Genomic DNA, 25,854 nt, shown 5'->3' with positions numbered 1-25,854 from the left:
CTCTCTCTCCTCTCCGGGAGGTGGCGCAGGAGTGGGGGCTGGAGGAGTGGTGGGAGCACAAGAGTGCAGGAAAGTGATGCAGCAAAGGAGGGAGCTGCCCCCTCTTTGGCTGGTTGGGCAAGTTCGAAGGCGAAAAGAGGGAATGGCGCCCGCAAGCGCGAGCTGGCCAGACTCTCTTGGTCCTACCTCATCAGCATCATCTCTCAGCCGGTGTCTCGCTCGCTCCGGACAACTCACCCTTATCGATTCCTGCGCCATTCTACATATTGTCGAGGTCTCGCTCGCACTCCGCGGGTCTCTTTCGCCCTCCCAGCCAAACAATCAATAAAATCGGCCGCTCTAACTCCAGGACCGCGAGCAGGCGGGATTTTGAGGAAGCTGGATCCTGATTGAGGACTAGGAACAAGAAATCATGGAAATACGGCAGTAGATCTTAATCTAAGGCAGAGGGCGCTTCCATTGGGTTTTTTTATTTTGGAGGGAGATTGGAAATTTTTGAAAAAAATTTTTTGTTGGAAATTTTAAAAACTATTTTATTTTTTCAAATTTAGAAAAATATTTTTTTTAATAAGGAAAATATTTATTTCTTCAGTTAAGAAATGAAATTTTTAATAAATTTATTACTTATTAGAACATTGCGTATTGTTTTTAAAAAAAAAAAAGTTTTCTTAAGTGCGCATTTTTTCATTTCCAAAAAATGAATGATTGAATAATTGGAAAAAATTGAAGTTCTTTAAATTTGTAAAAATTGAAAGAAATTTTAAGAAAATAAAAATTTTAGATAAAAAACTTGGGAATTTTCATCCAAATTTTTTTTTTTTTAATTTACAAAATAATTTTTTTAATAAGAAAAATATTTATTTCTTCAGTTAAGAAATGAAATTTTCAATAAATTTATTTATTTATTAAAACATTGTGAATCATTTTTAAAAAAAAATTTTTTCTTAAGTGCTCATTTTTTCATTCCCAAAAAATGAATGATTAAAAAGATTAGATTGAAAAATTGGAAAAAATTGAAGTTCTTAAAAATTGTAAAAATTGAAAGAAATTTTAAAAAATGCCATTCGGCCTCACCCGAAATGGAAGGTAGATTTCATGTGATATGAGATTTTCTTTATTTATGTTATTTAATTTGTTCAATAACAAATGTTTATATAATTTTTTAATTTTCAATCCGCGATAACTTTCAAACGAGTTAACCGATTATCACGTAGTTGACAACAGTCGATGCAGTTTTTTGAATTCTATGATGAATTTCAAACCGTGAATTGATCAGATAAAAAATTTCGGAATTTGTTTGAAAAAAACGCTTTTTTCGATTTTTTTCGTCAACGATATCTCACAAACGAATCAAGCGATTTTAACCGGTCCGGCGGCGATCGACGTAGTTTTTTGATGTTAAGAGCTGATTCAAAAGTTTCAAAAGCTGTTCAAAAGTCATTCTAAAAAAACCACATTTGAAAAAAAGTTCATTATTTTCAAATTTTTCAATGGCCTATAAAATTAATGAAAATCTTCATAACGTATAAGTGTTATAAATCAAATTGAAGGTAATATAATCAGCTTCACCATGAAGTTTTCAAAAATGAGCTCTTTTCTGTCAGTCAAAAGTTATTCACGGTTAAAGTTACAAAACTTGAAATTTACAAAATTTTGAAAATTTTAAATGGCCGCCATTTCTAAACTAATTAACCGATTTTACTCATCTTCAAACTCGACCTCGTTTATTACCCAAAGAATATATGTACCAAGTTTCATCAAGATCGGTTGAAAACTTTTCGAGATATCCTGATGACAAGGCTGGTTATATTACATATATATATATATATATATATATATATATATATATATATATATATATATATATATATATATATATATATATATATATATATATTAGGGTGGCGCAAAAAGACCTTCTATTTTTTTTTTTTAAGTCTCGAGTGAAAAAATGTTAGTTTTTGATGTTTTAAGAGCTCTCTCCAGCTTAAAAAAAAAATTTTTAAGATGTCGCTCCAAATTTTTTTAAATTTTAAAAATCGTCAAAAATCGAATTTTTTTTTTTTTATTTTTTTTCTAGTAACGGTATAATTTTATAGACTAAAAAAAAATAAGTTTCTGAAAATTTCAGTCCAAAATTTGAATTTTGAAAGGTCGCTCATAATTTTTTTCAATTTATTAGTGCATTAGTTTAGATTTTTTCGAGCGACCTTTTACTATTCAAATTAAAATTCCATGCATTTTTTTTTTTTTTATTTAGTACAATAATCGATAAAAATACATCACGAGATGAACTAAAAATCAAGCACAACATAGAAAATATAATTTTTTTTTAATTTAATAATTTTATTTAATCAACTTCCAGGCGTGGGTTCGAATCCCAAGCTGGTCTTAGAAACCAGCTTGGTTGAGATTTGACCTTGCCGCGTAGGTTAAGATTTTTTCAAACCAAAAAGACCCCAACGGACCACTCCCAACACTTAAGGTAGTTGTTGCGTGATAGGCATTTCAACAGAAAATTATGAAATTTTTTTTATTGAAAGATGAGTAATTAATTTTCGAAATTGTATCTTTTACACGTAGAGGTATAAAGAGATGGTAAAGTTAGTATGAAATCTTTCGTACCACTCGAGTGGGCCAAAGATTTCATACTAACTTTATCATCTCTCTATACCGCTGCGTGTAAAAGATGCAATTTCAAAAATTAATTACTCAAAAACGGTGCGGTCAATTGATCTGAAATTTTGGTAGTGAATTATTAATATATTTATCTTTCAATAAAAAAAATTTCATAATTTTCTGTTGAAATGCCTATCACGCTACAACTACCTTAAAATCGGCGATATGACTAATTGAAGAAAAAAAAAAAAATTATGAGCGACCTTTCAAAATTTAAATTTTGAACTGAAACTTATTTTTTTTTGGTCTATAAAATTATACCGTAACGAGAAAAAAAATTAAAAAAAAAAAAAAATTCGATTTTTGACGATTTTTGAAATTTTAAAAAATTTGGAGTGACCTCTTAAAATTTTTTTTTAAGCTGTCCTTTGGTGAGGGCTCTTAAAACATCAAAAACTAACATTTTTTCACTCGAGACTTAAAAAAAAAAAAATAGTCGGTTTTTTTGCGCCACCCTAATATATATATATACATATATATATACATACATATATAAATTTTTTAACCAATGGTATTTTTAGAACCTACTCGACTAATTATAACATTTGATAGCAAAATCAGGTGAAAATTTCACCTTGAGGACTAATACAATAGTTAGATTTCTAAAGAAATCTACCTAAAAATTTGAATTTTAAAAAAAGAAAATTGAAAAATTTGAATTGATTTTTTGATGGATGGGGAAAAATTGAAAAAAAAAGGAGAATGTTATATATTTAAGTAATTTTGAAATTGAATTAAATTTTAATCTGTGTGGAAATTTTTTATATAAATTTTTTTTTTATTTTTATAAAAAGATTGTAATTATTGACAATTGCAAGAGATGGTTGTGACTATGACGATTGTTTGTATTTTTTGAATGTCAGACGTAATATTTGGTATCATATGACCATGTGTTTTTTGTTAAATATTTCAAGGCATTTTTTGCTTTATTTTTATGTTTTAATAAGTTCATTGTAATTGTTTGAATTAATTTTGTTAAATGTTTCACATAGGTTACCTGAAAAAATCCGAATTATGTTGATGAAACGTTGTAAATTGGAATAAATAAAAAGAAAACATAAAATATTTTTGGTTTACTATATCCTGATTTGGTTTTTGGAAATTATATAAAAAATGTTGTTATAAATTAATAATTTATGTGATAAGTTTATTTTAGTCTTAAATAAATTTTAATAATTGATAACTTGTAAGATATTTTTCAAATAATTTTTTTTGCAAATAATAAAAAAAAATAAGGAAAATTTCATCACTGGTATTTAAAAAATAAAAATCATTTTTTTAAGTATAATTGAGAAGATTTTGACCTTAATTTGTGCCTTTCAAGGTTTTATATTCTTTTCTAAAATAAATAATTTAATATAAGTTTTTAAAGTTTTTAGAAGACAGATAAATTAGAAATTACAAACTAGATAAAATTTTATTTATCAATTATTTTTGTACATATGAATATGATTATACGTCAAATATTAATCCATAATTAATATATTATTTAATAATTTCATAAAATTTTTCTGTACTAAATATTTTTTAAAAAATACTTACCTTAAGATTTATTTAAATATATTAAGATACATATTTAAAATATTTATCTCTAATTATTACTAATAATAAACAAATTTGAAAAATTCAATTAAAAATTTTTTGAGTAAATTATTATATTTTTTTTAAATATCTGAAGTAGTTAAAAAAGCTGTTTGTCAAATCAAATAATCCAATCTTTAATTTTTGCGGTATGTTAATTTTACTTCTGCAATATGTAAAATAATATTTCAATAATTACGAGAAAATTTTAATTTATTTGAGAGTAATTGTCATAAATTTCAATTTAAAAATAAATTTATCCCCACCAAAGTTAAAATCACTTTATTTTATCGGATAAAACTTTTTAATAAATTAAAAAAATTATCTCGCGGTTGTTTTTTAATTAATTTAATAACTTAATGAGTATAATAATTTTTTTTTTAATTTTTCATATTTTTTAGTTCTATATATTGTATCATATTTTTATTTATTTTTATTTTTTAGCTCTATAAAAAATACAATAAAATAAATTTCATTGTTTTTATTGAGAATGAAAATAAAATTACACTTACCTTATAAATAATTTAAATAAATAAAAGAAAAATGAAGAAAATGCAAGAGCATAAACGTTCCTGCGTTTTATATTTATTTATCAATTATCAATAAATATTACGTATTAGATACACATTAACCGACAACCTAACAATCTACTCGCTCATTTAAATCGACAAAACTCAATTAATCTCATTATTTTTATTAATTAATTAATTAATCAATCAATCAATAATTAATAATCTCACCCTATAACATTTAACCGGAAGAAACTCATGTAATTACTGATAAATATATCAGTAATTACATAAGACTTCCTCAATCGTGCAAAAATACAGTCTCACTCTCTCCATTCTCACAATTATTATTATTATTATTATTATTATTGTTAAATGTATTTGAGGATTAGACTTTACCGATTGAATGATTAGCGTATAAATAGATATCGAGTGACGTGTGTGAGCAACGTTCGAAAAACTTACAAACTACTTCTTTGTAATAATTGATTTATTTATTTATTAAACCTTTCATTTATTTATTTAAATCCATCACTGGCAGCCTTTGTAAAACATCTTGTCCCTAGTGTAACTTATCTATCATCGATTAGTGATATATATTATATATATAATATATATATTTTGTTTTTTATTTATTTTTATTTTTAATATATTTATACACATATTTATACAAATACATTTTTATAAATATGTATATGCATATATAAATTTTTTTATATTAATTAATTAACTAACATTGGTTTTTTTTTTATTATTTTATCTATAAATTTTCTTAGTCGGCTAAATGATTGAAAAAACCGTCCTTCGACATTGCTCCTCCTGTTGAGAGTTTTTATCCACCCAAAAATCTAAATTTAATTAGTTTAATAAAAAAAAAAAAAAAATTAAATATTTTAATATTCATTGAAATTAATAGAAAAATTATTTATAATTAGTGTGATTAGAATATCATATATGACATCATATTGTCACATATGATTATATATGATCATCACATTTGATGTCATATATTGTCATCACATATGATGTCATATATTGTCATACATTACACTATATATGGTTATTAATGATATCAGTGATCATATATGATCATTAATGACATCAATGATCACATATGGTCAAATATGATCAATGATCACATATGATCATTAATGACATCAATGATCACATATGGTCAAATATGATCAATGATCACATATGATCATTAATGACATCAATGATCACATATAGTCACATATGACCAATGATCTTATATGATCACAAATCGATATTCTAATTAGCAAATTGTCTAACTTAATTTTAGAGAATCTTTTATTTGTATGAAAAAACAATTAGTTCAAAATTTATTATTACTTTAAAAAATTATTTAATATCTCATAGAGGTATAATATTTTGGTTTGAATAGTTCAAATAATTTATAATTGGACTATTGCTACATCAAAATGTTAAAAAAATCACCCTCTTAAAAAATAAGGAGTTAGACAATTGCTAATTAGACCGTCGATATGACCAATGATCACATATGGTCATATATGACATCGATAATCATATATGGTCACACATAACATCAATGACCACATATGGTCACATATGACCAATGATCAAATATGGCCACATATGACCAAGGATCATATATGGTCACACAAGACCAATGGTCACATATAATCAATGATCACATACGGTCACATGACCAATGATCACATGTTACCAGTGATATGTGACCAATGATCACATATGGTCACATATGACATCAGTGATCATATATGGTCACATATAACATCAATGGACACATATGGTCATATATGACCAATGATCATATATGGTAACATTGATCATATATGGTCATATATATCACTGATCATATATGGTCACATATAGCATCAATTACCACATATGGTCATATATGACCAATGATAAAATCTGGTTACATATGACCAATGATCATATATGGTAACACATGACATCAATGATCACATATAACATCAATGATCAAATATGGTCATATTTTTTACATTAATTATCACACATGATCATATATGACATCAGTGATTACACATGATCACATATATCATCAGAATGACCTCAATGATCATAAATAGTCACATATGACATTACACATGTCCATATGCACTTATTATCATGTATGACATCATATATGATCATATATGGCATCATACATTAAAACTTGTTTTTTTTTAATCATTAACTTAAAAAAATAAAATTTAGGAAACCTTAAACCTGCAAACTAAAAATTTTAGGTGGTCCTCTTACGCATAATTTGTTTCATATTAGATACCTACCAACAAAGATCTTACCCGCGGTAGTACAGTGAATTTCTCAATAAAACCATACAGTTTTTCACATGAGAGTAATTATCAGTATCATTAGTTAAATTTCTTTAGTCAAAAGGCATTTAAATGATTAGTCACGTTAACGATTGACTAAAATCACAATTGTTTTTAAAAACCTCGTCACATCGTTACAATTTATGTTTCTGTTTTATTTTATTTTATCATTTATTATTAGTAATAATATCTTGATGTACAGGCATAATCGCACATGATTTGTTCTTACGCAGGTAAAAATGAAAGACGCGTTATTTTAATAATTTAACTTTTATCGATTTCTTAAGTCTTGTAATTTCGTACATACGTCTTACAATAATAGTTTTAAACGCTCCCGCTCTTTTTTTACACTTCCATTTTGAATTTCCGTGTCCCCCTTCTTACGACGGCCATCTTGTTGACAATTTTATCCTTAATCATTTTTCATATTTTTTTTTTTTTTTTTATATATAATTGCGAATTCACTGTTAAATTCGTGCATATTATTATTATTATTTTTTTTTTTCATTTCAATTCTCTATAAAATATAACATTTTTAAAATACAAAACAGTTTTTTTAATTTGACACTCAATAATACTGTAAAAATTTTATTATAATTAAAATTCATTTATTTTTTAAATAAATTCAAAAAAATACATTTAATTATAATTAAAATTTTTTAAACAAATTAAATATTTTATAAATTAAGAAAAAAAATTCAATTTTTTTATTTTCTTTTTTTTATTTTTTATTATAATAATTTTTATTTTTATTCAACGAGAGCATCCATTCTCACGCACACACTCACACGATTTAATATTTAATTGCATTATGCATTAATTTAAATCTCCATTTGTTTATTTATTATTTTATTTATATCTCTCAAGTCTCTCTAAACGAATCATCGACAGTGAATCGCTACTTGGGTATATGCGTTATTTATATACTTAGAATAGAAATATATTAAAATTGCAAATTCATACGTTGTGTGTGTGTTTTTTTTTTTTAATTTATTTATTAATTTATTAATTTATTTAATGGGCCGCGAAGGCTCTTCGAGCACGCCACCGACAATCCTGCGCACTGATTTATTTTATTTTAATAATTAACATCATTTGAACACTCTTATCCCCTCGTTATTCCGAAGAGCGAACTTAGATTCATAATTATAGGTTTTTTTTTATTTACTAAATTTTTTTAAAATTTGTTCTTTGATGGAGCCTCCTATATTTTCAATTTGAAATTAAGCAGGAGGTGCCATCCAAAATTAGGTAAATTCATTTTTTATTTTCAACAGTGCTTAACTGAATAAAAAAATTTTTTTTAGAGTTTTATAAACTGGTAATTATTTTAACAATACAAACAATAAAAATTCAGCAAACTTTTATTAAATTTAAAAATCCTTGATTTTTTGTCGGCGCCGGGAATCGAACCCGATATTTTTAATCATCTCTTTCTTCAGTTTGTCATCAAGCTACGCTTAAACTTCTGAAGACGAAACAAAGTAAATAATCACTATTTTGGCACCTTAATACTGAAATTTTTCATATTTTGGCATTGAATTATATTTAATAAATTTTACCAGTTCATAAAATTCTATAAAAAAAGGAGCCAATAAACAAAACATATTGAAACATTAACGATAAATTTATGAAACTCTAATAGATGTCTTATACAATGATCGATCATTAATATTAGTACTCTTGATGACACTATTAAATTGACTGATAAACAACGCGATAACAAGCCAAGAAGAAACAGTTCAAGTAAACATTTGAAACTTTTTAAAAATACAGACCAACAATATTGATATTCAATATAAAAACGAGTGGGTGTAGAATTACGTAATAAAATCCGACGGTTCTATCCGCCATTTTGTTTAATTAATTACTCAGAAACGTATTTTATTCTCTCTGAAGATTTTAAACTTTTAATATATTAATATGTATTTTTTTAAAATAGGGCAGTGTCGTGGACGGTTACGGAGAGCATCCGTATCCCAAAATGTTTCCTACAAGTACATACTATTTAATAATAATTAATTAATTTAATAATAATAATTAGTAGTTCCCGAGGGGGCTAAAGAAGCCTCAATATTTCTCATTATTTTCTTTTATGAAAAATTTGAGAAGAAAATGTCTAATTAAATCTCAAAAGTTACATATTTGAGCACTTTTTTAAAATTATTTTAGAACTTAGTGATGAAATATGGAAGAAAAAAAGTTCCGTGGCGGAACTTGGAACTAAAACTTGGAACTTGTTTGGCGCCCTCTGGATCTACATATTCAACAACCGTCATTAGATCTAAGGTTTACAAGTATCGTTATTTAAGATGTATTAGTCCTTTTTTGCGTAAGAACGTTATTATCAGATAAATAAAAAACAATGGTATTATTATTAATTATGATCATTATCATTTTCATTGTTGGTACGGTAAATTATTTTTCGTCATAATTTCCCCACAAAAAATTGTGTTAATCTTTGCAGTACTTAACACAAAACGTTAGTGTTAACACAAAGGTTTCACAATTTTTTATCCTATTTTCCGCGTTAAAATGTTGTTTGTTGAATTTAAATGTTTTAATAAATAATTTTCTAAACAAGTTTTTCCCAAATTAACCTAAAATATCCAAAAGCAAAGTTATAACCTTTAAAATTAATATTTAACTTTTATACTAAATAAAACAATGAAAATCAGAACCCTATAAACGGCAAAAAAGTATCCATATAATTTTCTAAACTAATTCTTTATCCTATAAATCTACCTAACCAAACAACAATTAATTAAAAAAATAATTTACCGTCCATTAAAATAGAAACAAAGTCAGTCGTCACCGAATAGTTCCGTACCAACCCATCGAATTACAATTACCATTATAATTACAATATTACACTAATAATAAATACGATAAATCGATAAAAAAGGTATGAAATTGCGAAAAAAACGACGGTATACCTAAAAAAAGATTATTAAAGACGATCTTCCTCCTCTTCCTCATTGTCTTCATTATTCTCCTCGCTCTCCTCTTTATACCCCGGATGCTCGCTGATCGCATAATAATTCCCATTGTAAATAACCCCCAACTCCCTGAGAACGTCCCCCCTAATAATGGCTTTAATGGTCCAATTGTAGCACTCCTCGCTCTCGCTCTCCCTATCCAGCCTTTCAACATCCAAAATCTTAGAACTGAGTCTCTCCAAGATGATCCCAATGTCCTTAATACTAAGATGGTGCTTCTGATCAACAGTCAACTGATCAATAAGCAGAAGAAACTTCTCAGAAGTGACAATCTCGTCCTCCATAATCGTGTTCTCAGTTTCTGACTCAGAACTATCATGCTCCTGATGGTTGTTGTGGTGCATGTGGAAGCCTGAATTCCTGGGAGACTCTTCCTCAGCAGTGTCCCTGAACCTGACGTGGCCCTTGACCATCCCGGTCCTGCGAGTTCCGTCGGAGAGCGAGGAAGGAGGCTGAGGAGACGGAGTCTGGGTCTGAGTCTGCTGTTGGTGCTGATCCCGTTGGACCGCATGCTGGTCCTGGATGGGTGAGGTAGCAACTGACTTGTGGACCGCAATTCTACGACCTTCCTCATGAAGCGCACAGCAGTGGAAGTCGCATTCACTCGTGTTATTCCCGTCGGTTCCATTTACTGGGCTTCCATTTCTGGTTACCGGTTGGTGGATCCGGTTGGAGCACTCGGGAGTGTGGATGTGGATGGTGGAGCTGCTCTCGAAGGAATTGGTGCCTTGCTTGACCAGCCGGCCGGTCATTCCGGAGTGAGAGTGGGCGCCAGCAGCCCCTGGAGCAGTTCCGTAAGAGCTCGGGCTGGTGAAGCTCTTCTGGACCATGTCGTCATGGTTTATCACAGTGATTTGAGGGCTGGCGTACCTGGGTGGCACCAATTCTGGGTGGCCCTTGTCGTACCCCAGCTTGTCGAGGCTGGTCTGGATCACCAACGACGGTCGCTGGTTAGGGCCGCCTAGATCCGCCTTCTTGGTCGGCGAGTACTTGGAACTAGATGGGTCTGTTGATTTGGCCTGTTGACCACCTGGTTGCTGCGTTCCTTGGCTACCCGATCCTGACCGCTGGTCCCAATGGAGCACCACCGTGACCCGGCCCTTGTTGTCCATGATCTTCCACGAGGGCGTTTCATCGTGTAGCTCCAGCGCGTGGATAGTTTCGCAAACTATTTTTGGAATTGCTGAGATAGCTGTGGATAAAGACAAATAGTGGTTTTTAGCTAGGTTTTTTTTTGTATTCCTTGTGTCGTTCATCAGACCATTAGATTTTATGTCTTGGTAACAGGGTGCCAGTGTAGTAGCTGTACCTGCGCGGATGATGTCGACTCCTGTTGGACACCACCGCTCCCCATGCCGCAGCAACAGCAGGATTGTGTTGTTTGCTAGGGTCTTCAGGTATTCCCCGTCCTCCACCTGGGTGCCGTCTGATTCTAACACCAATGAGACATTTTCGTTCTGTGGCACGCCCAATTTTTCTTTTCCTAAGGGTGAGTAAAATTTTTTAGTAATAGGCTTTTTAGAAGGATTATTTTCAAGTTTTGATTTGGAAAATTCAATTTTTTTAAAACACTTATGGGGCATTCCATAAAATTTTAAAATTTCTCTTATTCTAATTTATTATTAAAAGCCTATATTTTAGTAATTTGTAAAGAAATTTTACTTTGCAAAATAAAACAATTTTGTTGAAATAACAAAAGACGGGATAACTGAAAAATATGTTGTAGTAACAAATGAGTGTAGTTGGAGCAACAAATGTATTAGGTGCATTAATAAAATATTTCAAGTTGTACTAACAAACCAGTTTGTTAAATCACAAAATCAATTTGTTGCTCCTAACAAAATCATTTTGTTGCTGTCACAAAATGACTTTGTTGTTGCAACAAAATGATTGTGTTGCTATTACAAAGTGATTTTGTTGCAATAACAAAACTAATTTGTTGCCAAAATATTTTCCAAATCAGCTATATAGCTAATTATAGCGTATTTTTAAATGTATTTTTATAAAATTTACTGTAACAAATTTATTTGTTATTGCAACAAATTCTCATTGTTATTATTACAAATTCTCTCTATTAGTTCAACAAATTGTCTTTGTTACTCGAACAAATTCTCTTTGTTATTTTAATAGAATAATTTTGCTATTTCAACAAGAAAATTGTTATACCAACTAAAGTATTTTGTCGAATCAACTTAAAGATTTTGCTGTAGTAACAAAATTTTTTTGTTGTTATAACATATCAATAACTTGTTATAACCTAAATTTTGTTATTTTAACATAAAATTTGTTATCCCTATGTTAACAAATTCATTTTTTGCCCTCCGGGCGGAAAGTGGCAACTTTCGTCCCGCTGCGCTAAACAAAGTTGCCGCTTTCCGCCTTCTTCGGACAAAAAAATAGTATACACTCCACGGGAAGTAAATAAGAAAGCCTCAGATCACATGTTTGTTGACCTCGGCTTCGCCTCGGACAACAATTACATGTGATCTGAGACATTTCTTACTTTACTTCCCTAGGTGTGTAATATACTATTGTTACCATAACATATCTTAGGTTATCTTAACAAAATTTTTTTCTGCGTGAAGAAAATCGATTTTTCTCTCCTAGTAATTTTTCAGCAGTACTAACTTGCATCTGGGTCAAATGTTGTTTTAATAGTTTTAACAACAAATTCATTTTATGTTTGTTATTAACTAACATATTTATTATTATAGTTTTAAGAACAAATTTTGTTTACGTTCGTTATTAATTAACACCCAAGTTTATCAAGATCGTGTTTTTTAATTAGTTTTTTTTTTAATTATCCTAAAAATTTATAGTTAAATATACAAACAATAATGTTTCTAAGGTTGAAATAATATAAAAGTCTTTTTAATAAACAACTCGATGTAGACATTTAGTACTTGTCCCACCAGTCACAAATGTCTGTCCCACCAGTCGCAATAAAAACAAATTTTTTTAATTGTGTCTACGTAGGTAATCAGTCTAATTCTTCATAATATTGAATGTTTGTAAGATAAATTTTGTATTTTCGAGGGAAGTATTTTTTAAAAGTTTAGTGGTCGAACTGAAATCGGATTTTAAGTATACCTTTGGTAAGAGAGAAGGATTTTTCTTAGTCCCACCAGTCACACTCAGTCAAATTATAATTACGAGAAACTTAAAAAGTAATGGAGGTTTTCGACAAAGGGATGTTGTTATAATTAGTTATTCTTCTATATTATAAGATAATCTTTACTATAGAGGCATTCCTTGCGAAATGGAAAAATAACTAAAATTTTAAAATTTCTCTAATTCATTCTAATTTAGTTCTAATTTATTATTAAAAGCCTATATTTTACTAATTTGTAAAGAAATTTTTTTTTAATCAATAATAAAATCGATTTTTCTCTCCTAGTAATTTTTCAGCCGTACTAACTTGCATACGGGTCAAATGTTGTTTTAATAGTTTCAACAACAAATTCATTTTATGTTTGTTATTAACTAACATATTTATTATTATAATTTTAAGAACAAATTTTGTTTATGTTCATTATTAATTAACACCTAAGTTTATCAAGATCGTGTTGTCAGCATGCTAAATCCTTTATTTGTGTTTTTAAATTATCCTAAATAATTTATAGTTAAATATACAAACAATAATGTTTCTAAGGTTGAAATAATATAAAAGTCTTTTTAATAAACAACTTGATGTAGACATTTTGTACTTGTCCCACCAGTCACAATAAAAATAAATTTTTTTAATTGTTTCTACGTAGGTAATCAGTCTAATTCTTCATAATATTGAATGTTTTTAGGATAAATTTAGTATTTTCGAGGGAAGTATTTTTTTTTCAGTTTAGTGGTCGAACTGAAATTGGATTTTAAGTATACCTTTGGTAAGAGAGAAGGATTTTTCTTAGTCCCACCAGTCACACTCAGTCAAATAATAATTACGAGAAACTTAAAAAGTAATGGAGGTTTTTGACAAAGGGATGTTGTTATAATTAGTTATTCTTCTATATTATAAGATAATCTTTACTATAGGGGCATTCCTTGCGAAATGGAAAAATAACTAAAATTTTAAAATTTCTCTAATTCATTCGAATTTAGTCCTAATTTATTATTAAAAGCCTATATTTTACTAATTTGTAAAAAAAAATTTTTTTAATCAATAATAAAATCGATTTTTCTCTCCGAGTAATTTTTCAGCCGTACTAACTTGTATACGAGTCAAATGTTGTTTTAATAGTTTCAACAACAAATTCATTTTATGTTTGTTATTAACTAACATATTTATTATTATAATTTTAAGAACAAATTTTGTTTATGTTCGTTATTAATTAACACCTAAGTTTATCAAGATCGTGTTGTCAGCATGCTAAATCCTTTATTTGTGTTTTTAAATTATCCTAAATAATTTATAGTTAAATATACAAACAATAATGTTTCTAAGGTTGAAATAATATAAAAGTCTTTTTAATAAACAACTTGATGTAGACATTTTGTACTTGTCCCACCAGTCGCAATAAAAACAAATTTTTTTAATTGTGTCTACGTAGGTAATCAGTCTAATTCTTCATAATATTGAATGTTTGTAGGATAAATTTAGTATTTTCGAGGGAAGTATTTTTTAAAAGTTTAGTGGTCGAACTGAAATCGGATTTTAAGTATACCTTTGGTAAGAGAGAAGGATTTTTCTTAGTCCCACCAGTCACACTCAGTCAAATAATAATTAGGAGAAACATAAAAAGTAATGGAGGTTTTTGACAAAGGGATGTTGTTATAATTAGTTATTCTTCTATATTATAAGATAATCTTTACTATAGGGGCATTCCTTGCGAAATGGAAAAATAACTAAAATTTTAAAATTTCTCTAATTCATTCGAATTTAGTCCTAATTTATTATTAAAAGCCTATATTTTACTAATTTGTAAAGAAAATTTTTTTTAATCAATAAGAAAATCGATTTTTCTCTCCTAGTAATTTTTCAGCCGTACTAACTTGCATACGGGTCAAATGTTGTTTTAATAGTTTCAACAACAAATTCATTTTATGTTTGTTATTAACTAACATATTTATTATTATAATTTTAAGAACAAATTTTGTTTATGTTCATTATTAATTAACACCTAAGTTTATCAAGATCGTGTTGTCAGCATGCTAAATCCTTTATTTGTGTTTTTAAATTATCCTAAATAATTTATAGTTAAATATACAAACAATAATGTTTCTAAGGTTGAAATAATATAAAAGTCTTTTTAATAAACAACTTGATGTAGACATTTTGTACTTGTCCCACCAGTCACAATAAAAATAAATTTTTTTAATTGTTTCTACGTAGGTAATCAGTCTAATTCTTCATAATATTGAATGTTTTTAGGATAAATTTAGTATTTTCGAGGGAAGTATTTTTTTTTCAGTTTAGTGGTCGAACTGAAATTGGATTTTAAGTATACCTTTGGTAAGAGAGAAGGATTTTTCTTAGTCCCACCAGTCACACTCAGTCAAATTATAATTACGAGAAACTTAAAAAGTAATGGAGGTTTTTGACAAAGGGATGTTGTTATAATTAGTTATTCTTCTATATTATAAGATAATCTTTACTATAGGGGCATTCCTTGCGAAATGGAAAAATAACTAAAATTTTAAAATTTCTCTAATTCATTCGAATTTAGTCCTAATTTATTATTAAAAGCCTATATTTTACTAATTTGTAAAAAAAAATTTTTTTAATCAATAATAAAATCGATTTTTCTCTCCTAGTAATTTTTCAGCCGTACTAACTTGTATACGGGTCAAATGTTGTTTTAATAGTTTCAACAACAAATTCATTTTATGTTTGTTATTAACTAACATATTTATTATTATAATTTTAAGAACAAATTTTGTTTATGTTCATTATTAATTAACACCTAAGTTTATCAAGATCGTGTTGTCAGCATGCTAAATCCTTTATTTGTGTTTTTTAATTAGTTTTTTTTTAAATTATCCTAAATAATTTATAGTTAAATATATAAACAATAATGTTTGTAAGGTTGAAATAATATAAAAGTCTTTTTAATAAACAACTTAATGTAGACATTTAGTACTTGTCCCACCAGTCACAAATGCCTGTCCCACCAGTCACAATAAAAATAAATTTTTTTAATTGTTTCTACGTAGGTAATCAGTCTAATTCTTTATAATATTGAATGTTTGTAGGATAAATTTAGTATTTTCGAGGGAAGTATTTTTTTTCAGTTTAGTGGTCGAACTGAAATTGTACTTTAAGTATACCTTTGGTAAGAGAGAAGGATTTTTCTTAGTCCCACCATTCACACTCAATCAAATGATAATTACGAGAAACTTAAAAAGTAATCGAGGTTTTTGACAAAGGGATCTTAATTAGTTATTCTTTTGTATAAGATAAATTTTACTATAGTATAAGTTTCAGTCACATAATTATATATAATTGATGGAATTCCAGAGTCAAATGTCCCATCAGTCACTATGGAATGCCCCATATACAGTTTTTGCCAAAAAACAATTTGCTACCCAACAATTAACAATAAAATCCAAAAAATAATTACCTCGATGTAACAGCTCCTCAAAGTTGCTTACGACTAGACCCTTCCGTACGTTACGCCAGCTGTCCCATATCTTGAAAGGTCTCTTGTTCCGTAACTCCTGCGCAAAAATAAGCCTCAATATAGTATATAATAATATCTCAATGCCATTGGCTGGAAAAAAGCCTCATAAAAATAACAAACAAAGTGCATAAAAAGCTGCTCTTGGAATAACCGAGGTTGGTAACTTTCAGATAATCGCTGGTATGCTAAATAGAGTATAGTCTCTGTACCGGGTCAGAGGAGGATTAATTTACCCTTTATCCACAACACTATAATGTCCCTATCTCCTATCGGATTCTCCTGACCACGAGACTAGCATGAGACTCTGTTTATTTATAAATTTATAAATAATCCACCATAACTGGGTTGCCTATAAACTTACAGCCTAGCGTGGAAGAATTGCTCGGTCAAATGCCTAATGCCAATTTATTTAAAGTCCAGCTTTCCAGCTGTCCAGCTGGATCTCTGTGAAGAATTACTTTAATTGCCACCCAATTTGGAAATTTGAACCTCGCCCACGTCCATAACTTAGTTTTGAAGCTCAAAAGACTTAAAAACCTTATAGAAGATGCAAAAAGTGCAAAATTTGAAGAAAAACTGCAGAATTATCCAGAAAATGGCGAAGAAAGTTTTGATAATGATGATCAGGAAAATATTAGCGCAATAGGTCATTGTACGTTAAGAAAAAAAAAATGCGGGCGATGCGACGAAGGGGAGGAGCCCCTGAAGGATCGTAGTTGGGGTGGCATGAAGTAGGATTAGGACGAAATAATGTTTGGGTCGTTCCGCGTTTTCAACAGGGTGGCGCTAGACCAGTTAAGCGCAGACGCAAGCGGCACTTATGGTCGACAACACTGACCTGATTCAATCATTCTTTGGGGAAGGTTGTATTCGTTGAATTCCAAACTGATAAATAGGAAATAAGGACACGGAGATTTGGACGTTAATCTGGATAATGTCGATCTTAGTATGAATAGGCTCTAAAAACTGATGACTAAAATAACCCAAAGAACAAAGGTTGTCTCTATAAATTAAAAACGAGCTCGACAAAAACCATTCTTTGAATAAACACTGAGGTCGCGATCGTTAAATGTGAAGGACGTATCGATTTGGAAGATGCAGACGCCAGACGTTAAGTTATAGCTCACTAAAGTAAGCTACCCAATTCCGGATCAAAAGTTTCTTAATTCCGCCGTTCTTCATTTGGGATTAGGCTTCTGATTCGGCTTGTGATCTAAGGTTCAACATCTAAAACCCAAGAAAAAGAGACGGATAAATGGAAAAAGGGTCAGGAGGAGGAGAAGGAGGAGGCCGTCCCCAATATCCTAGGCCACCCACAATTGCCCCGCTCCCTTACCTTCAATCAGGGAACTCGAATGGCCGTGTCACGGGGTCATCTACCAGCCGAGGGAAACTAGGTCACGGATTATATTTGGGCCAGGAGGTGTTGGTCCACAATCTAACAATATAAACTAAACTTTTGATCACTTGGATGATGTATTCTTGAATTGGCTGATCACAAATTGATTAGATTAGCATAAGGACAATATCATTATCACCACTCATAACTTTACCTCTCTTGCCATTACGTCATATCCCAGCAGGTCTTGGGACCGTCCCACTTGGCACTTGTTAAAAAGTGAATTTGGCACTTGGCATTATTGGTTCCCGAGCCAATGAACGGCTCCTGGTCACCAAAACCATAGAACAGGATGAAAGATCATCAGTTGGATGAGATTCCGTTTGGATGTTGGATGGTAGATGTTGATTAGCACCAGCTAGTCACTTGGTTAATTGTTGAAGAGGCGCACCTTGGTCCATATAAACGTTGGCCTCCTATGCGACACCCCAACCACCACCACCACCACCAGCACCAGCACCACCAGTAGCTACCACCAGCCAGCACTACGACCTGGCTCCGTCGACGGACGCGCGTCGTCTGCGCGGCCGTTCGACGCCAGCACCACTGACGGTTAACCCCGATGGGAACGCCACCACGAGGGTTTCAGGAACCACCCCGAGGAACCGACGCCCCAATGGTCAAGAGACAACTTATAGAGGCACACCCTGCTCTGCCAAGCTGCTAAGTTACTCTGCCAAGGTGGTCTTCATTTCCAATTCACGGATTTTTCACTGCACTGATGAAGGAAGGCACTTTGTTGATCAAGGAAAGGATGACCAATGGATGATGATCTCCAATTATGGGTTGGTGTCCTGGACCTATTGGATGCTGGGTTTCTGATGATTGATGTGATGTCCTTCGTTGACTGGCTGGCAATCTGCGAGGAATGTTAAGTGATTAGATAGGTTTTTTGGATATTGGGTGAATAGAAACTAGTTACCCGTCTTAGGTGAGGTGTCTTAGACGGCCCTTATGGACTAGCTCAGGTTCTTACTGCGGCGAATCCAGAATTTCCGTTGATCGATCCTACCGGGCGCACCGTTTACCATTTACCTTCCTACTATACTACTACTCCCGTTCTTTGGTTTTTTTATAAACAGATGATGGGGAGGGAGTGTCTCGCTTACTCAGGAGATCCTCAAGGTGTCTCTTACTCGCTTTCGGGGTACTGACAAGCTACAGAGCAGGATGCCAAACTGAGATTATGATCACGGAAAATGGACGAGAATACACTCGCGCCGATTGAAGGGGTAGTAGCAGTGGAATACTCCATTCACGGAAGTCTAGTTTGAATTCGAAGAGGTTATTGGTCGGGGGTATTAACGCGGCTTGTGGCTGGAGATATTTTTTGGAATTTTAGAAAAAAAATTTTTTTTTATATGGAATTTTTTGAGTTTGTTTTTTTGATTTTGAAAAATTTAGCTGCAATTTTACTAATTTTTGAAAGTTTGAAAAATTGAGTGTTTTATAAAGAAATTTAAAAATTAAATTTTGAGATTTTTTTTAGAAATTTTCGAAAAAAATAGTCTTATATTTTATTTTTTGAAAATGAAATTTTTTTTTTTTTAATTCATTTGCAATTTTATTAATTTTATAAAATTTTAAAAATTGAATTTTTTATAAAGAAATTTAAAAATAAAATTTTATGAAATTTTTTTTAGAAATTTTGGAAATAAAAAAAATATTTTTTTTTAATATTGGGGAATTTTTTAGAAATAAAAAATATTTTTTTTAATTTTTAAAAATTAAATTGCTTAAATAATTTTATAAAATTTGAGTTTTTTATAAAGAAATTTAAAAATAAAATTTTTTTTTGGAAATTGGTAGAGATTTTTGAGAGGTAAGAGAAAAAAATTTTTTTGACGAAAAAATTTTTTTTTAATATGGAATTTTTTGAAAATGAAGAAATTTTTGTTTTTTAATTTTAAATAAATTTAGTTGCTTGACTAATTTTTAAATTTGAAAAATTGAATTTTTTATAAAGAAAAAAAATTTTATTAAATATAATAATTAAAAAATTTTTTTATTTTTTATAAATTTAATTTTTTATGAAAAATTTGATTTTATTTTTATTAAAATTTTAGAAAAATTTAAATAATTATTTACATTAATTTTGTAATTTTATTTTTTTTATTTGAATTTAAAAAATCGCGCGCTTTTGTAGAGGGCGCCAAAATTAAGAATAGCATCATTTGTAATCAACAACAATTTTCAAAACATAACCTTAACAACATTCGTCGTAAATACACGCCAGTAGCATTTAAAAAAATTCTATTTTTTTAAATTTATAAATTAAAAAGTGTGTAAAAATTATTATTACAAACAAATTACATAATAATAATTGACAATGGGTAAAAAAAGAACAATTACGCCGTCATCATCATCATCAAAAAATATTAAAGTTGAAGTAAAAGACGAAATTAGTAAGTGTTTATTTATTTACATTCAAATTAATAGATTCTAACAATTTTTAGATTTTTTAATAAAAAAATATTTTTTTTAACTAACCTAATTTAATTTATTTGTCAAAATTTTTGAAAACCATAAATGGAATTTTTTTTCTTTGTAACAATTTTTTTATAAATGTAAAAAAAAAAAACTGTACCTAAAGTGTATGCGAATTTCAGTATTGATTTATTTTTTAAACAATGAATTGAGAAATGTACAATAATTGTTAATTGTTTTAATAAATTAGATGACAATGAAGTTGTGGTAGCTCGTGATCGTCTGAAAGGAGCTTTAAGGGAATTACTACGTAACAGCGATGAAGGATCTTCTGGGGATTCTGATAATGAAAGAGATTTGCCGGAATATAAACCAACTCCTATTAAAAAGTATTTATTATTATTATTAATTAGACATTAAAAAAATTATTGTAATAATATTAATGATTTTTAAGTCATTATTATTATTATATTATCAAATAGAATTTTGACAAAAATAATTTTAACAATAATAAAGATAATAATTATTATTTTATTGTTAATTGGCTAAAAAAATAATAATTATAAATAATAAATTATAACAATAATTTTCATAATAATAATAATAATAATCTAAACTCAAAAAATTTTTATTATTATTTTTATAAATTTGACATTCTCAAATAATAATAATAACAATTATCATAATAATTTTTAATTATTATTATAATCTTTACGTCTGGATTATTATTATTATTATTATTTGATAAAGATAGATAGTTATTATTATTATTCTAAGCCGAATTATTATTATTATTATTATTATTATTTAAGATTGTCAAATTTATAATAATAATAACAATAATCTAGGCTTCAAAATTTTAAGAATTTTAATAAAAATTAAAAATTATTATTATTATTATCAATTAGACTTTTTACAAAAATAATTTTCGTAATAATCATAATAATAATAATAATCATAATTTTTAATTCTTATTAAAATCTTTACGCCTGGATTATTATTATTATTATTTAAGAATGTCAAATTTATAATAATAATAACAATAATCTAGGCTTCAAAATTTTAAGAATTTTAATAAAAATTAAAAATTATTATTATTATCAATTAGACTTTTTACAAAAATAATTTTCGTAGTAATAATAATAATAGTAATAATTTTTAATTCTTATTAAAATCTTTACATCTGGATTATTATTATTATTATTATTATTATTATTATTATTATTATTATTCTAAGCTGAATTATTATTATTATTATTATTATTATTATTATTATTATTATTATTATTATTATTATTATTATTATTATTATTATTATTATTTAAGAATGTCAAATTTATAATAATAATAACAATAATCTAGGCTTCAAAATTTTAAGAATTTTAATAAAAATTAAAAATTATTATTATTATTATTATTATCAATTAGACTTTTTACAAAAATAATTTTCGTAATAATAATAATAATAATAATTTTCAATTCTTATTAAAATCTTTACGTCTGGATTATTATCATTATTATTATTATTATTATTATTATTATTATTATTATTATTATTTAAAAATGTCAAATTTATAATAATAATAACAATAATCTAGGCTTCAAAATTTTAAGAATTTTAATAAAAATTAAAAATTATTATTATTATTATCAATTAGACTTTTTACAAAAATAATTTTCATAATAATAATAATCCAAATTCAAAAAAATTTTATTATTATTTTTATTCTATAAATTTGATATTCTCAAATAATAATAACAATAATTTTTTAATCTTATTAAAATTTTTAAGTCTCGATTATTATTATTATTATTGTTGTTTTTGTTGTTGTTATTATAATTTTGTCAAAATAACAAAATTTAACAAACTATTTCAATAAATCAGAACACGACAAACTCCAATGCGCAAATTAAAAAAAAAGAAGCCACTAGCGGCAGACCAATCATTCCACCACACATATGTGATGAAACTCTTCGACAGAAGTGTCGACCTAGCAAAATTCCGTGAAGACACTCCTCTATACCCAATCTGTCGTGCTTGGCTGGCTAACCAGCCAAGAAACCCGAACTTAGTTCCAAAAGAAAGGACTCCTAGTCCGGAGATTGTCGAAGAAGTGCACAAGGACACTAGCTTTGAAGACTCCAATGGAGAATTGAGAGATGTGTTCAACTTGCCGCCACCTAAACCCGCTGAAGAAGCTTTCCCGAGGAACCGCATTCCTTCTCCAGTTCGCCAGCCCAAGGATAAGCTTGATCTTAATTATGTAAGTTTAAAATTTTTTTTAAGAATTATTAAATTATTAAGAATTATTATTAAAGATCTATTATTTAAGAATTATTATTTAACTTCTTTTTTTTTTATTGTGTAAATTGAATTTTTTTTTTTTTTTTTTAAGGATGGAAAATCTTTGAAATCTAAAGAAACTTTAATGAAAAGTCATAGACAACATTGGAATGCAGTTCGTCGTAAATGGCACAAGCAAGCTCAAAAAAATGAAAAACGGTTTCAAAAGAGCGCTAATATATTAGAAATTATTTTTAAAAGGTAAATTATTAATTTTTTTTAATTATTAATAAATAAAATAAAAAATTAAAAATGATTTTTTTTTCTTTTTTCAGGGCACAAACAGAGTTTGAATAATTAAAAAGAAGACGTAAAAATTTATTTGACATTTAACAATTTTTTTTGACGTATATATTTGACGATAAAAAGAAAAATTAAATAATAAAAAATAAAAGTCAGAGTAAAGAAAATTTTAGCTTCAAAAAATTTATTATTTTAGTATATAAATTTTTCTTCTTTAATTTTGACTCATTTATCTTCAGGTAAAATAAAAAAAAATTTGACTAATAACCATGTAGTCACTGTGTGACTTTCGTGACTTGTGAACTTTAAATAAATACAATTTTGAATGATTAAATAATGAGTTTTGTTAAATTGCACTGTAATTTCTTGAATATTAACGTTTTTAAAGATATAAGCTCATCCCAATGTTGCACTCATCAAGAGCTTTCATTTGAGTACCCACGTGCATTTTTGATATATTTTTCATATATACATATATATAATATATATAAATATATGAAAAATTGATGTGGGTACTCAAATGAAAGGTCTTGATGAGTGTAACATCGGGATGAGCTTATATCTTGAAAAATATCAATAGTTCACAAGATACAATATCATTTCTTAAATATTGATATTTTTTAAGATATAAACTCATTTCGATGTTACACTTATCGAGACCTTTCATTTAAGTACCCACATGCATTTTTGATATATTTTTCATATATACATATATATAATTTATATAAATATATGAAAAAATGATGTGGGTACTCAAATTAAAGGTCTCAATGAGTGTAACATCGGGGTAAGCTTATATCTTTGAAAATGTCAATAGTTCACAAGATACAATGTCATTTCTTAAATATTGACATATTTTAAGATATAAACTCATTTCGATGTTACACTCATCGAGACCTTTCATTTAAGCACCCACATGTCATTTTTTATATATTTCATATATATGGTATTTGTAAAATATATTAATATATAAAATATATGAAAAATTGATGTGGGTACTCAAATGAAAGGTCTCACTGAGTGTAACATCGGGATGAGCTTATATCTTTAAAAATATTAATAGTTTACAAGATACTATGTCATTTCTTAAATATTGACATTTTTTAAAATATAAACTCATTTCGATGTTACACTCATAAAGACCTTTTATTTGAGTACTCACATGGCATTTTTTATATATTTCATATACATGGTATTTGTGAAATATATAAATATATGAAAAATTGATGTGGGTATTTAAATGAAAGGTCTTGATGAGTGTAACATCGGGATGAGCTTATATCTTGAAAAATATCAATAGTTCACAAGATACAATATCATTTCTTAAATATTGATATTTTTTAAGATATAAACTCATTTCGATGTTACACTTATCGAGACCTTTCATTTAAGTATCCACATGGCATTTTTGATATATTTTTCATATATACATATATATAATTTATATAAATATACGAAAAAATGATGTGGGTACTCAAATGAAAGGTCTCACTGAGTGTAACATCAATTTGAGCTTATATCTTTAAAAATGTCAGTATTTCACAAGATACAATGTCATTTCTTAATTATTGAAATTTTTAAAGATATAAACTCATTTCTATGTTACACTTCTGAAGAGCTTTCATTCAAGTACCCACACGACATTTTTAATATATTTCATATATATAGTATTTGTGAAATATATAAAATATATGAAAAATTGATGTGGGTACTCAAATGAAAGGTCTCGATGAGTGTAATGTCGGGAAGAGCTTATATCTTTAAAAATATTAATAGTTTACAAGATACTATGTCATTTCTTAAATATTAACATTTTTTAAAATATAAACTCATTTCGATGTTACACTCATAAAGACCTTTCATTTGAGTACTCACATGGCATTTTTTATATATTTCATATATATGGTATTTGTGAAATATATAAATATATGAAAAATTGATGTAGGTATTCAACTGAAAGGTCTTGATGAGTGTAACATCGGGATGAGCTTATATCTCTAAAAATATCAATAGTTCACAAAATACAAGGTCATTTCTTAATTATTGACATTTTTGAAGATATAAGCTCATCCCGATGTTACACTCATCGAAACCTTTCATTTAAGTATCCACATGGCATTTTTGATATATTTTATATATATGGTATTTGTGAAATATATAAATATATAAAATATATGAAAAATTGATGTGGGTACTCAAATGAAAGGTCTCGATGAGTGTAACATCGAAATGGGCTTATATCTTTAAAAATGTCAATATTTCACAAGATGCAAGAAAAAAATCTAAGGGAGCAAAATGAAACAAATAAATTTGAAATAAAGAATCATTTAATGAATTCGCGTCAATTACATTGACAATTAGCGGTAACTTACATATTTATATATATATAATTTATTTACTTTCAATCAATTAGAATTCACGTAAACACCATTATCGTTTGGTATTTATCTCTCAAGAAATAATCAATAATAATAACCGAAAATAATCAATTGATTTTTTATTACAATAATTAATTAATATAAACCCGTAACTATCAACGATTAACCTCTTATCACTCCATATAAAATATTTATGAAATGAATAAAATCTTTAATTCGTTCATACCTAGTCTAGATTCCGATACTTTACCTATCATATAAGATATTCATTTATTTACTTTTATAGTCGCTAATTGCAGTATAAAATTTTAAATATCGGCAGCCATTTTCTCCAGATAC

The 25,854-nt window shown here is 28.0% G+C and overlaps 2 protein-coding genes across 3 annotated transcripts; one reads left to right on the top strand and one right to left on the bottom strand.

Annotated features, from left to right (window-relative positions):
• Nucleotides 1-8,089: 8,089 nt before the first annotated feature.
• On the bottom strand, nucleotides 8,090-19,297 carry LOC123264971. 2 transcript variants are annotated; one of them, XM_044728519.1, is made up of 5 exons: nucleotides 19,046-19,297; nucleotides 18,278-18,982; nucleotides 16,665-16,761; nucleotides 11,375-11,596; nucleotides 8,090-11,305 (listed from the first exon to the last, which is right to left on the bottom strand). In XM_044728519.1, exons 2-5 carry the CDS (start codon nucleotides 18,287-18,289, stop codon nucleotides 10,065-10,067), a joined length of 1,572 nt encoding a protein of 523 aa, XP_044584454.1. In that variant the 5' UTR covers nucleotides 18,290-18,982; nucleotides 19,046-19,297; the 3' UTR covers nucleotides 8,090-10,064. The 2 variants fall into 2 exon arrangements, with proteins under 2 accessions (XP_044584454.1, XP_044584455.1); XM_044728520.1 differs by having other exon boundaries at nucleotides 11,423-11,596; nucleotides 19,046-19,294.
• Nucleotides 19,298-20,432: 1,135 nt separating this feature from the next.
• Nucleotides 20,433-23,198, top strand: LOC123264704 (protein lin-37 homolog). Its single transcript, XM_044728132.1, has 5 exons — nucleotides 20,433-20,528; nucleotides 20,801-20,939; nucleotides 22,436-22,814; nucleotides 22,947-23,095; nucleotides 23,170-23,198. Exons 1-5 carry the CDS (start codon nucleotides 20,453-20,455, stop codon nucleotides 23,189-23,191), a joined length of 765 nt encoding a protein of 254 aa, XP_044584067.1. The 5' UTR covers nucleotides 20,433-20,452; the 3' UTR covers nucleotides 23,192-23,198.
• Nucleotides 23,199-25,854: the final 2,656 nt, after the last annotated feature.

This window comes from Cotesia glomerata, linkage group LG5, assembly GCF_020080835.1.
Source record: "Cotesia glomerata isolate CgM1 linkage group LG5, MPM_Cglom_v2.3, whole genome shotgun sequence".
Taxonomy (NCBI): domain Eukaryota; kingdom Metazoa; phylum Arthropoda; class Insecta; order Hymenoptera; family Braconidae; genus Cotesia; species Cotesia glomerata.
This window is presented reverse-complemented; position numbering and strand designations above follow the sequence as displayed.